Genomic DNA, 13,569 nt, shown 5'->3' with positions numbered 1-13,569 from the left:
TTTTAGGAAAATGGCACCGAATGCCAACTCCCAGCTAGCTTTGAGGCCAGAGCAGAATTCTAACAGGCTCAGTCAGCCTGGGCAAGCAGCCTACACGCATTTGGGCAGGTATGGGGGGGAAAGGGCCTTTCCTCTCATCCCCCCACTTTTGAAAGTAGATTTTTTTTCCCACCAAGGTAAGAAGGTCTGGGCCAACCAGCACCTCTTCCCCCTCTCCCCTCCCCCCTCAGTCGGGGGGGGGGGGAGGGAAAGGGGGGGTTTTCCTGGCCTTTCAGCTGTGGTGGTAGCCCCCAAAGGATGTGGTCACTTGGCTGACTGAGAGGCGGAGCCATAGGCCTGCTGCTATCAAGGGGTGTTAAACAGAGCTGGGAATCAGGTCAACGAGAGAAATCAATCAAGCTAAGTGAGTCCTCACACAGCATTGAGCATGGGGGGGGGGGGTGGTGGTGGAAGATACAAAGGAAGTCTATGATGATGTACCCTCCCTGGCTTAAGGAAGCTTAGCTGAGTAGGTAAAACCTCTGGGAGTTGAAAGAATAACAAACCAAGGCAGTACACCAACAATGGATCAGAGGTTTTCAGGCTGGAAGGGACCTTAAATGTCATAGGGTCCAGTTTACCTCTCCCCCATTTTAGAGATGGGTAAACTGAGATTTTCAGTGCCTTAGGGACACGTACGTGAGGTGGCACAGTCCAGATCTGAACCCTGGTCAGCTCTTTCCATGGCCTTCCCAAACCCAAATCTCTGGGGATTTCAGTTTTATTGAGCACTCTCTCCAGGGCTGAAGCCTTTTTGAGGGAAGCATCCTCACCAAGGAAGTGGCTCGGTGGTGCAGTGGGTTCAAATCCAGGTCTCCACACTAGCTGACTGACCTTGGACAAATCACTTAACTTCTGCCTGCCCGTTTCCTCATCTTGAAAAGAGGGTCTAATAATAGCACCGACTTCCCAGAGATGTGAGGATCAAATGTGCTATTTGTTACATGCTTATTAGCAAATTTTCAAGCTATATAAATGGAAGCTATTATTATTATTAGGAAGGGGGAAAAATTAGTATTACTATTAGGAGGAGGAATTAGAATTATTTTTAGGAGAAAACAGATCCAAAGAGGAAGGCTATGATCACTCAGATCTACTGATTCTATATCCTAAAGGGTCTAGGCCCCGGTTCAAATCCTGCCTTCTAAGGGCCAGATGAGTGGATTCTGGCCTTGAATCCTTGAAGGCCACAATCAGGATCTTGGACTTTCTTATGTGAAAAATTCAATTCAATAAGTCAGTGTTTAGAGCCTTTGCCTCCCAAGACCCTGGGCAGGTATACAAAGACAGGTAAGACCCAATTTATGCCTTCAGGAAGTTCACACTGATCTCTCCAGTTTTGTATCATAAAAATAACTTTCATTTCTAGAACATTTTAAAGCTTACAAAGTGCTTTTTTTTACATACATCAATTACTCAGCACAACAACCTTGCGAGGTAGTCATCATCATAATAACTAACATTTACATTAGCACTACTGGGCTCTGCAGTTTCAATTACACTTTATACAATTATGATCTCATTTAATCCACACAACAAGCCTGGTGCTGTTATTATAATCATTTTATAGAGGAGAAAACTGAGGCCAAGTAAGGTTAAGTGACTTGCCTAGGGTCATACAGTTTATGAAAATGTCCAACTGCCTCATTTTACAAATGAGAAAAACTATTCACATAGAATGAATTAGAGCCAGAATTCAAACTCAACTCCTCTTAATCCAAATCCTGGGCTCTTTCCAATGAACAGCAATAGCTCTTAGCAATCCTTTCCCTGAAGATAGGGGATGTTTTTGGTTTTGCATTTTGCATCCTTATCTAGTAAACTGAGTAAAATTATTTAATAATTACTTAGTAAATTTAATCAGTGAATCAGCAGTTGTTCAGCTGAATCTCAGTGGGCCAAAGGATGGAGACTAAGCATGTTCAAATGACATTTTATGCATATTCACTCAGACATCTATATGTACAATATATATAATAAATGCTCTATAAATATTAGCCATTGTTATAAAAGGTGTTCACAGATAAGTATAAGGGATTGTTGGAAATTTGGAGGAGGATGGGTGGAAGAAAGATTACATGGAAGATCCGTGACCTGACCTGTGTCTTGAGTGAAGGGAGGTTGGTTTGGGTAGACTAGATGCAAAGTCCAGTTTTGCCTACAATGTGGAAATAAGACTGGAATGGGAAACAGAATCAAAGGGGTCTTGAATGTCAGAGTCAAGACTTCAGACATTATCCAGTAGGTCACATTGAACTAGTAACAGGTTTTTAAATAAAGTAGGAACATGGCCTGCCTTGAGCTGTAGGAAGATAATTTCAGCAGCTGTGTGGTAGATAGATTGGAGAGGAGAGAGACTGGAAGCAGGGAGACTTAATTTGCTGTTGCAATAGTCCTGGGGAGAGGTGATGAGGGCCTGAACTAGGTGAGAGGCAGAGAAAGCCATGGATGGAAAAGAGCTTTCCGATGTAGAATCGACCGGATTTGTCAACTGCTTGCATGATGGAGGGGCTGGTGAGAAGAGGAAGAAAGCAGTTTCTAAGGTGGGGAGAGTGAGTGGGGTGCCATGGAGAGAAATAGGGAATCAGCAGGAGAGCTGATTAGGGTGGAGGGCTGGAAGGAGGAGGTCGATTTTGGTCACTTTATGTTTGAGATGCTGACGTCAAACATCCAGGTAGAGATAGATGGCCAGCAGGGAAAGGGAGAGGAAGCATTGGAGGGCAATCTGCTCTGTAGAGTTTGGAAAGCATCTGAGAAGGGGTTGAAGCTGCAATCCTGAATAAGATTTTCAAGCACCTGTGCCTACCCTTGGGCCAGATACTGGGAGATAAAGGCGAGACTAACTGAAGGTATAGTCTCTGCTTTTCAGAAGCTGGGGGAAGGGGATGGGGAGAGGGGCAGGACCAAAACTCCTGAAATGGAGGAATTAAGATGGGATGCAGTCAATTGTTGGTCTCAGTGGTGAGTTTTCAGAGCAGACTTCCTAGCAAGGTGGGGGGGGGGGGGTCCTGAAAGGGACTTGGAGCCCAGGCAGGCTGCCCTCTTCCCTACCCCCATCCCCCAAAACTGTTGCTATCTTCCCCAGTTTCTAGGGGAGATATGTTGTTGATCCTTGTCTTTTGGGGGAGCTTGGGGGGTAGGTTCCCCATGCTTTCCTAGCATGACACTTCAGTCCTGAAACCAGAACAACTGCCAATGGGGGGGGACTCAGGGCCAGGGCATCTTGTCTCCCCTGTTTTCCAGCTTTCTGGGCAAGTTTATATAAGGGGGGGGGGGGTGCTTTTAGTACAATCCCTGCCCAGCTCAGATCTTTCCTCCATTGGGGTCTGGGGGTAAATTCTGACAGACTGCCAGCTGGCTAACCAGTACATCCAGCTCTTACAGAATGCCGATCTCTCCAACTTGTGTCTTCTGTTGGCCCAGAGTAGGTTGGGGGAAGGGAGATGTGTGGGCAAAGGGGGCCAGGGCTTTCTCCAAAGAAAGGAAAGTGTGAGGCAAGTAGGAGGAGAGGAAAAGGAAAAGGAGAGGAGAGGAGAGGAGCAAAGGAGAAGAGAAGAGGGAGAGGAGGGGAAAGGGAGCAGGGACTGAAGCAGCTCAAGAGGCCAACTAAGGGGAGGAGACCTGGCCTCTCTAGGGGTCTTCCTTATTTTTCTGGGTCTGCTCCCCACCCCCCACCCCCCACCCCCGGGTCAGTGCTACTCTCAAGAAATATTTGTTAAATGGAAGCATTATCTCTCTTTCCTCTTGTGCCTTCCCCCTTTGTAGGACTCTAGACCTTGATTCCATCTTTTACAAGATCCCTTTATTTCTCAGTCTCTTGATTTCCATCCCCATCCTCCTTCTTCCTTCCTTCTTTGTTTTTGCTTGTCTGTCTCTTCTCTTTTATTTCTTATGTAGTGGAGAGCAATGGACTAGGAGACCAGGATTATAGACCTGGCTCTGCTAAGGCTGGAAATCAAGTGACCTTGTGCAATTAGCTACCTTTCTCTGGGCCTCAGTTTCCTCTTTGTTCAAATCAGGGAATTGGAGTAGATGATCTCTTCAGACTCTCCCAACTCTGCCAATCTATGATTCTTTACTTTCTCTTCTCATCTTTCCTCTTTTCCTTCTCCTATGGCTTCTAGGTGGTCCTTAGGACTAATAGACTGAACCCAGGGGAAAGTGAATTCATAGCCTTCTCTTCTCTCCCTCTTTTCTATCCAGGTCTCTCCAGCCAGCTGAGTCCCACCCAGCATGCTGCCCTGACCCCAGGGCTGGTTTTCATACATCTGTGACTCTCTCAGCCCAGATCTCCAGGCCTCAGAGGTCCCCTTCTCATTGGCCTTGAGAGGAGGCAGCATGGCCACTGCCGTTCAGAGCAGTGAACTGATATTTGAGTTTGCCAACAGCGAAATGGAGGAAATCCAACAGGTACACTGGTGCAATCCCTTAGAGCCTCAGAGATAGGGCTCCCCCTGCCAACAAACATCCTAACCTTGGGATCTCAGACCACTGATAAACAATCCCCTGCTTCCTCCCTCCCATAGGGCAGCAAGGGGTGAATGTAAATTCTGCCTTTCCTTTCTCACCCCCCCACCTCCATCTTGGGTGGGGTGGGGGGCAATAAGTCTGACTTGGGCTTATTCTAAGGGATCACTTCCCAGGCCCGCCTCAGGTGATATCCAGACCTTAAAGCCAACCTCCTCTCTTTCAGCACCCACCTCAAAGTCTGGGTGTGGAGGCATAGTTATGAGTATAAGCATAGGAGGAACCACACTTGGGGGGTGGGAAGAAGAAAGAAAGAGAGGACTAGACTGCCTCATTGGGGCCAGCAGTCAAGTGTAGACATTGAATACCTTTTGGGGCCTCCCCTCCTCCACATTTAGCACCCAGGGAAGGATATTTTTTCATACAGGCCAGTAAGATGCAGGGGGTGGGGGACAACTCTGGGCTGGGGAGAGTCAGGAAGGACTCTGGAGGAGGTGTGTGTTTGGGGAGGTTATCTTCAGCTGTCCCTTCCCTCCACAGCTGGATGATCCCTCCGTGTTTCCAGCAGTGATAGTGGAACAGCTGCCCTGCCCAGAACTGCTACATCTCTACTCTGGGATGGACCGAGATGAAATTTCCAACGGCATCATTGCAGATCAAGACCTGGGGGTGGCTGAAGAACAGATCCTGGAGGGAGGCCTTGTGGTGTCAGGTCCATCCTCTTTGGGGCTGGGACTGGGCAGGTTCAGGGAAGCGGGGGGGAGGGGCTGAGGTGGGGGGAGCAAAGAAAAACTTAAGGGGAACAGCACATTCTGACTTGGGGAAGCTGGAAAGTGACTTCTTTCTGCCTCCCAAGTTGGGTGGAAGATGAACTGGTGGAGAAGGCATGAACTGATGGACTATTAGGAAGTGAATTAAGTCAAGCTAGACTTGTTGAGGAGGCTGGTGACTCTTCTTCTTCTTTTTTTTTTTAATTGCAAGGCAGTGTGGTTAAGTGGCTTGCCCAAGGCCACACTCAGGTACTCCTGACTCCAGGGCCGGTGCTCTATCCACTGCACCACCTAGCCACTCCCTGGTGACTCTTTTTTAAGCTAAGCCCCCCCCCCCAACCTCAAGGAAACAGGGCCAGGACCAATGGTCCACCCGAAGCATGGAGAAGGGGGGGTGGGGCGTGTACAGATATATTCCTCCCTCCCTTTCCCAACCTCCCCACACACATCCTATGAGCTGGAATAGTTATAGACAAACAACCAGTGGGACTCATCCCCTCCAATGGGGCGCAGCTGACTCATTGACTAGACTGGAGAAGGTCTTCCTGAAAAGGGGAGCTTAGAAATACTCGGGTAACCAAGCGATGCACCTGAGGGGGAATGGAGAGGGGCTGACCATTCCTGTGCTCATCCTTGTGGGATACAAAAGTATCATGAGATGGTCGGGGCCCTCAGGGAGCTTTCAGTCTAACTGAGGAGACAAAACTCATGAAACAAAACAGTATTGTATTGGTTGGATTAGTGTGGTAAAAAGAGCTGGATTTGCCATCAGAGGACCTAGGTTCGAGTCTCCCCTCTGCTGCTGGGTAACCACATCACATCTTTGAGCCTCAGTTTCCCCATTTGTAGAATGAGGACCTTTGATGGCCTCCAAGGTCCCTTTCAACTCTGACATTTTGTGATCCAGTAGGAGAGTTAGGGTGAGGCTGGTCAGGGGGGCTGGGGGGCTGGAGTGGGGAAAGGGTATGAACCAGTAGAGGAATGGGAATGAGGACGAACGTGTGGAGCCTTTGATCTTAGAATCATCTAGTGTAATTACCCCTATTTTTCAGAGGAGGAAATTGAGGCCCAGAGGTGGGGAGGGGTGTGACTTAGCCATCATATCACCTGGGGAATAGTCAAGCTGGCATTTAAACCCAGGTCTTTATATTCCAAATCTAGTGCTCTCCCCACTATTCCACTTGGATGTTGACCACAGCTTCCCTCAGACCATCCCTTAGGACTCTGCTGGAGCCCCAGGGGTCGAATCCAATGATGTTCTGCCATAAGGCTTCCCATGACTCCCCTCCCCACTGTGCCTCATGGCATCCCCTCAGCTCCCAGGTTTCTCCCTACCTCCCTTCCATCTCAGTCCTGCTTGGGCCCATGACCCCCAACCTTGTGCCCCATATGGACTTCTCTTACTTCCTTCCTCTTCCCTCACACCAGATGATAACAACGAGACTACGATAGCCAGTGAAGTCCTGCTTGATGCTGAGGCCCCCAACAACATACTGGATGAAGGTCGTATGTGTGAGTTGGAGTCTTCCTCACCCTAGAAAGCCCAAACAGCAGAGGGGCAGCAAGGTGCCAGGGAGAGAGTGCTAGACTGTGGAGGGGGGGGGTCCGAGCACTTGGGTTCAAATTCCTCTTCTGCTACTTGCCAGCTTTATGACCTTGGGCAAGTCTTTTTCTCTTTGGACCTCAGGGTCCCTTTTTTTTTTTTAGTTTTTGCAAGGTAATGGGGTTAAGTGGCTTGCCCAAGGCCACACAGCTAGGTCATTATTAAGTGTCTGAGGCCGGATTTGAACCCAGGTACTCCTGACTCCAGGGCCGGTGCTCTATCCACTGCACCACCTAGCTGCCCCATCAGGGTCCCTTCTGTTCATTGAGTATCATAGATTTTCTAGTCCCTACTCTAGCTGGCAGTGTCTGGAGAGGATAGGATGCTTAGATGTTGCTTTGGAAACTAGGGACCCAGTAAGTACAATGAGGGAGTCACAGGCAGGCATTAGAAGACACAGATTGTGACACTGTTGGAATTCTTCCCTTGGAAATCCAGAAATAGCCCACCCTGGGAATGCTCTCCTGAGATCTCCCAGGTCCTGAACCCATTCCAGGCAGTATGAGTGTTTAGGGTCTGAGCCCCTACAGACACCCATTTAATTTGGGGGACATTATTGTTCCCATCATTTGATGGAGAAAAGAGCTGCCCAGAGATGAAGGGACTTGCCCAGGGGTGTCCAGCTGGGACCCAAGGTAGGATTCAAAACTAGACCTTGTCTGTATCTAAGACTGGTGTTCCACCTCAGTGATATTTCCTCCCTTACCCCCTCTTGCTTCCACTTCCATCTGGGTTTGTCTTCAGAAAAATGCTCTCTTGCCTTGGTGGGGGAGTAGGAAATTGCCTCCTGCCGGGAGCTGAGAGCCTACAGCCACAAAGCAAGGAATGGGAGAACAGGTTTCTAGACTGAGCTCTGCCACTCACTTGATATATGACCTTGGATAAGTCCCTTCCTCTCCCCCAGCCTCAGTGTCTTTCTCTGAGAAGTATTCCCTCTGTTTTCTCAAAGCTCTCAAATTCATCAAGGTGATCATTTTCCTAGTTAAGGGCAGTTCAGTCCCCCTGGAGGTGTCGAGGCAGGGGTGGAGGGTAGTTGTCTTTCATCACTGCACACCTCATCGAAGTAGGGTCTTCCTAGCCCAGGCAGGCCATAATCATTTATGAAGTGCTAAGCTGAGATACAAAGAAGCCAAGGCATCCTTGCCTCACAGAATCCACAGGCCAACGCAGGAGACAATTGGCAAACAACCGTGTGTGTGTGTGTGTGTGTGTGTGTGTGTGTGTGTGTGTGTGTATACAGAAACGTGGCGTATACAGAGAATATAATCTTAGAGGAAAGAAATTTATGGGGAGGGGATATAAGAGGAAAGTTCAAGTTCTTCCTGTTATAGAGGGGAGAAAGGGACCCAGAGAGGGCAAGGGATTTACCTGAGGTCCCACAGCTAATATATAGCAGAGCTGAAATTGAACTCAGGTCCTCTTCTCCCTAGGTAGTCAGGTGGTACAGTGGTTAGAAAGAATGGTAGGCCTAAAGTCAAGACACCTCTTCCCAAGTTCAAATCTGGCATCAGCCACTCACTAGTTCTGTGACCCTGGGCAATTCACTTCACCCTGCCTGCCTCAGTTTCTTCATTTGTAAAATGAAGTGGAGGAGGAAATGGAAAAACTGCTCTACTAACTCTGCCAAGCAGACCCCAAATCAGGACAGAACAACAACTAACAACAACCATTACTTCTTATACCCAATCCCAAGGTCTCCCTGTTGTACCGAATTGTCTTCCTTGCCTTAGGCTAGGGGCTGCTTGAGAGACTTCAAGGACTATGGTTGTGTGTCCAGACCTTGAGACATCTGGATGCCACCATCTTGGAGGGGAGAGGTCCTCTACCTGTTCTGGCCTCCAGCTCAGACCACCTGGGTCTTTCTTTTTTGCAGTCGATGGCTCCGGGCTGTTCGGTGACCAGGATTCTTCTGAGGCTTTCTCCAACTGTGTGGTTTCTACTTCCTCGGGAACAGACGTCCCAACCAGTGGGAGCATGACCGCTGAGGGGTTCTCCATGCTGCAAGACAAAGACCTTGAGAGACCTGTGCCAGTGAGGTCAAAAAAGAAAGGTAAGGACTATTGTTTTAGGAAGGAGCAGGGCTGCCCTTGCCTCCCAGGTGGCTGCCTACTCAGAGTTTGGCATGGGGTTGGCTACCACAGCGCCTGAAATGCCACCATTAGCACCACTCTAGTTTTCTTGAGATGCTGAACTTTAACTGGAGGGGTGTCCCCAGAAGGACTTCCCATAAAATGAAAAGAATCAGAGAAGGGCCTCTAACACTTAAAAACTGTTTCCCAGGTTTGAACCAGCCTGGCTCCTATCCTTGTCTCTTACCTTTCCTTTTCTCCCCTCCCCCAATCTAGCCAATTGCCAAGTCTCATTAATCTTCCCTCCAAATATCTTCCTCATTGGGAGCCTTTCTCTCTACTCCCATAGTTGTTGCCCTAGTGGGCCTTCTTCATCTCCCATCAGACCACTGCAGTAGCCTCCCTACCTACAGCCTCCTCCTTCTCCAGTTCATCCTTCGCAAAGCTACCAAAATGAGTTTCATAGGACCAGCCACAAAAAATATCAATGACTTCCTATTACCTCCAGGAAACATTACAAACTCATTGACATTTAGAGCTCTGAATGATCTGGTTTCAACCTAGTCCTAATGGAACACTATGTTCTGGCTAAACTGGCCACCTTGTCTTTGAAGTACTCTCATCCCTTGTCATCTCCCTTCAAGGTTCAAGGTATTTTCTCTCCCTTCCCAGACCCAAGGCTTTCCTATCCTGGAAATTACTTTGCATTCCATTATTCCTATATGTATTCTAACAACTGCCCCCAGGATGAGGGCTGTCTGAGGGCAGAGATTGTTTTGGGTTTTGTCTTCATATTCCTAGGCTGGCAAATAATAGATGAATAATGAATGGTCAATGAATTTCTTTGTGATTATGGATAGGTAAATGACTTAACCTCACTGGGCCTCAGTTTCCTTCTCTGTAAAGTAGAAATAATACCTGCCCTGTCTATCTCGATGGGCTGTTATGAGTAACATGGTCATGTTTGTCCATTGTCAAAGAGGATCATGACATCAGGAAGGTGATGCCATGACAAGCCCATGAATTGGATGTGAGTGGGGGGGGGGGGGCTGCACTGAGTCACCAATCCCACTTTCTCCTCCAGAGATATCTGGGTCCAGTGGCCAGATATGGATCAGGAAAACCAGAGATGGTCCTGAATGCAGTTGGAAACCATGACCTTTTTAAGCTAAGGTCTCAGTTTGACCTAGTTCAAAAAAAATATTAATCTGGAGGGGACGATCTTCAGTGGTTCCAGTCAAAACAGGAAGGTGTTTTTTTTTTTTAATATTCTGAGCCAATCAGGGCCCAAACAATAACCAAATGGAGCTTGACCTGGGACCTATTTTGGCCAATCAAGGAGAGCCAGAGTGATTTAGGAATAACATACATTGGAATTGATAAAGAAGTGAACCAATCAAGGGAGCAGACCTGAGTTTGACCTCCAGAAATCAAAAGACCTGAGTTCAACTCTTTGACTCCATATGATCTTAGACCTCACATATTTGTCTTCTGGGGGGCCTTAGTTTCTTCCTCTTTAAGATGTAGGTGTTGAATCAAGTGACCTCTGAGGTCCTTTTTAGTTTCACAACCTCTGATTCCTTATAATTTCATGGATCTCAGTTTCTGTACTAGAACTAGGCCGGTAAATAAATTATGAAATGTTTAAGCTGGCAGTACTTAGAGATCCTATCTAGAGGAGTCCAAGGAGAGTTGGATTCAAATCCTGGCTCTGACAAGGACCTGGCTATATGAATTCAACTTGGATTCCAGCCCCCACCCCCAAGGGATCAGTGGATAGATTTCAGGGAGGCTGTGAATTTGGATGGGGGAAAAATGACATCTTTATTTTCACTGACCTCTTTCTGAAAGGTAGCAATTATTTGCAAACCTGCTTCTGAGAAGGAAGACATAGTTTTTACCAGATTGCTGTAAGGAAAGGTTCAGAGAGTTCCCAGATCCATATATTCACCCTGGCTGCTCTCCAGAGTCCTAATCCTATGTACAGGGATTCCCAGCTTTATGTGGTCCTTGGATCCTTTGGTTTTCATTAAACTTCCTCTATCCCATGTTTCATATGAAAGGAAAGAAATTCTCAAGTTTATGATGCATATGAATACAAGAAAAAAATAGAGATGAATTTTATTTTTTTTTGGAGGTAGTTGGGGTTAAATGACTTGCCCAGGGTTACATACCCTAGTATGTGTCTGAGACTGGATTTGAACTCAGATCCTGCCAACTCCAGGACCAGTGCTTTAACCACTGCAGTACTACCTGGCCACCTCAGATTTGAATTTTAATAGGTTGTTATATTTAATAGGTTATTATCTTCCCCCTAGCATTTGACAAACTTCTCCCCCTTGTATGTTCCACAGAGAATCCAAAACAGAACTCATTATCTTTCCCCCCAAACCCTCCCCTCTTGTGAATGTTTCTCTTCCTAAGACATCACTATCCTCCCAGTCACTTGGGTTCCAAGCATCTGAGTCATCTTCAATACTTCAATACTTTCTCTCACCCCCTCATATCCAATTAACTGCCAAGCACTGTCAATTCGGCCTCCCCAGCGGGAGCCCCCCCCACCTTGCTCCCCGCCCCAGCCCAGGCCCCATCACCTCTCCTCTCCACTCTGGCAGACACTCCTAATTGGTCTCCCTCCTTCCCTCTCACCCTCCCACCAGCCGCTCCTCTCCAATCCTTCTCATGCACAGCTGCCAATTTAATATTCCTAAGGCACAGGTCTCACTGTGTCACTCCCCAGCTCAAGAAACTCTCATAGCTTTTTTTGCCTTTAGGAAAAGGTACAAACCAACCCCTCTGTTACATTTTTCAAACCTTTCCCACTGTTACTCAAGGCTGCCTGCACATTTCTCTCTCTCGATCTCTCTCTCTCCATCTCTGTCTCTGAGTCTCCTTCTGTCTTTCCTTGTCTCTTAGTCTCTGATTTGTGTCTCTGTCTGTCTTTGTCTCTGTGGATCTGTCTGTGTGTCTGTCTGTCTCTCACACAGACTCAGTGTTCCAGACAAACTGGCCATTCCCTATCATTTCATCTTCCCATCTCAAGATCTCTACATAGAATACACCTGTTTCTCTTCTGTTTCCTAGACCCCTCCCAACTTTCTTTAAAGTTCAGCTAAGGTACCACGCCCCCTTGGGAACCCTAATTTCTCACCCTCCAGTTGCTGTGTAGATGACCATTTTGAATTCAATTTTCTATGAACTTGTTTCTCAGTGAAATGTAAAATCTCTGATGTGCTGGCACTGTTTTTGTTGGTTTGTTGGCTTGCTTTTATCCTTATTGCCCTAGCAGGGCGCCTGGCATACAGTAGGCACAGGCACTTCATCAATACTTATTGAAATGAATTTAATTCAGTTGTTCATAAGCAAATCCCTTCCTTTTTTTTTTTTTTTTTTTTTTTTTTTTAGATTTTTGCAAGGCAAACGGGGTTAAGTGGCTTGCCCAGGGCCACACAGCTAGGTCATTATTAAGTGTCTGAGACAGGATTTGAACCCAGGTACTCCTGACTCCAAGGCCAGTGCTTTATCCACTACGCCACCTAGCTGCCCCTATCCCTTCCCTTTTCTAAGCCTTAGTTTCTTCCTCTGTAAGATGAGGATAATCATACTTGTACAACATCTGTCATAGGGTTGTTGGGAGGAAAACATGTTATGAACTTTCAAGTGCTTGCTAGAGAAAGGAGAATCACTCTGATCTAGTCCAACCTCATCTCACTCAGGGGTAAACTGAGTTCCTAGAACGATCATCTCACGGTGGACAAACATCACAGTTGAAGAAGGTGCAGTAGTCTCGGGCTGGAAGCTTCCATTTTGTGTTACAAATTGCATCAAAGGCCATTGGAGAGGGGCACCTTGGGGTGAATCTACCCAGCCTAAGTGGGATCTTCATCATCTTCTATGTCTGTTGTGTCAGGATTCAAGAATGTATCAAAGGTCACCTAGTCAATAGATTGGTGGCAGATCTGAGATAAAAAAGAAGCTTGGGGGACTGGACTCTCACACGTTCTTTGCTTTCCTATTCCTTTCTTTTCCTTTTTCCTCTCCTTCCCTTGACTCACATTTTCTCTCCCCCATCCCCTTTTCCCTCCCCCCTTTTTTTACTTTCCTCCCCCTCTCTCATTGTTCTTCCTCTGTCTCCCTCTCCTCCTTTTGCCTTCTTCCTTCCTTCTCTTTTTTCTCCTTTTTCTCTTATTTTTTAATGCCATCGCTATTTCTGAATGATTCCTCACAAAGCCCTCAACAGAATCTTCCCTTATAACAAATAAGCAAGCATAGTCAAACAAAATTCATCATCACTCTGGCCATATGACTGATAGCATATGTCTATGCTATGTCTCATTCTATTCCTATTGTGCATCTGTCTCTGCTGAGAGGTAGGAACAGGCTTCATCATCTAGCTTTTGAAGTCCATATTGGTCATTACATTGACCAGAGTTCTGAAGGCTGTTCACATTGTTTTCCTACTGGTTCTGCTTGCTTTGCTCTGCATCAGTTCACACAAGTCTGCCCAAATTCTCTGATTTCTTCGTATTTTTTTTTTAGTTTTTGCAAGGCAATGGGGTTAAGTGACTTGCCCAAGATCACACAGTTAGGTAATTATTAAGTGTCTGAGGCCAGATTTGAA

At 46.9% G+C, this 13,569-nt stretch overlaps 1 protein-coding gene across 2 annotated transcripts in view; it reads left to right on the top strand.

The window, feature by feature from the left end:
• ELF4 (E74 like ETS transcription factor 4) overlaps positions 1–13,569 on the top strand; it is a 69,449-nt gene that overhangs the window by 47,622 nt on the left and 8,258 nt on the right. For both annotated transcript variants that reach the window (XM_074200219.1, XM_074200218.1), the window contains exons 2-5: positions 4,243–4,449; positions 5,047–5,218; positions 6,705–6,788; positions 8,753–8,929. In XM_074200219.1, coding sequence (XP_074056320.1) covers positions 4,378–4,449; positions 5,047–5,218; positions 6,705–6,788; positions 8,753–8,929 — 505 coding nt within the window. In that variant the 5' untranslated portion in view covers positions 4,243–4,377. The remainder of the gene's footprint in view (positions 1–4,242; positions 4,450–5,046; positions 5,219–6,704; positions 6,789–8,752; positions 8,930–13,569) is intronic.

Source organism: Macrotis lagotis, chromosome X (assembly GCF_037893015.1).
Source record: "Macrotis lagotis isolate mMagLag1 chromosome X, bilby.v1.9.chrom.fasta, whole genome shotgun sequence".
In the NCBI taxonomy this organism is placed as follows: domain Eukaryota; kingdom Metazoa; phylum Chordata; class Mammalia; order Peramelemorphia; family Peramelidae; genus Macrotis; species Macrotis lagotis.
The sequence above is the reverse complement of the archived record's forward strand: the minus strand, read 5'-3'. Positions and strand labels throughout refer to the sequence as shown.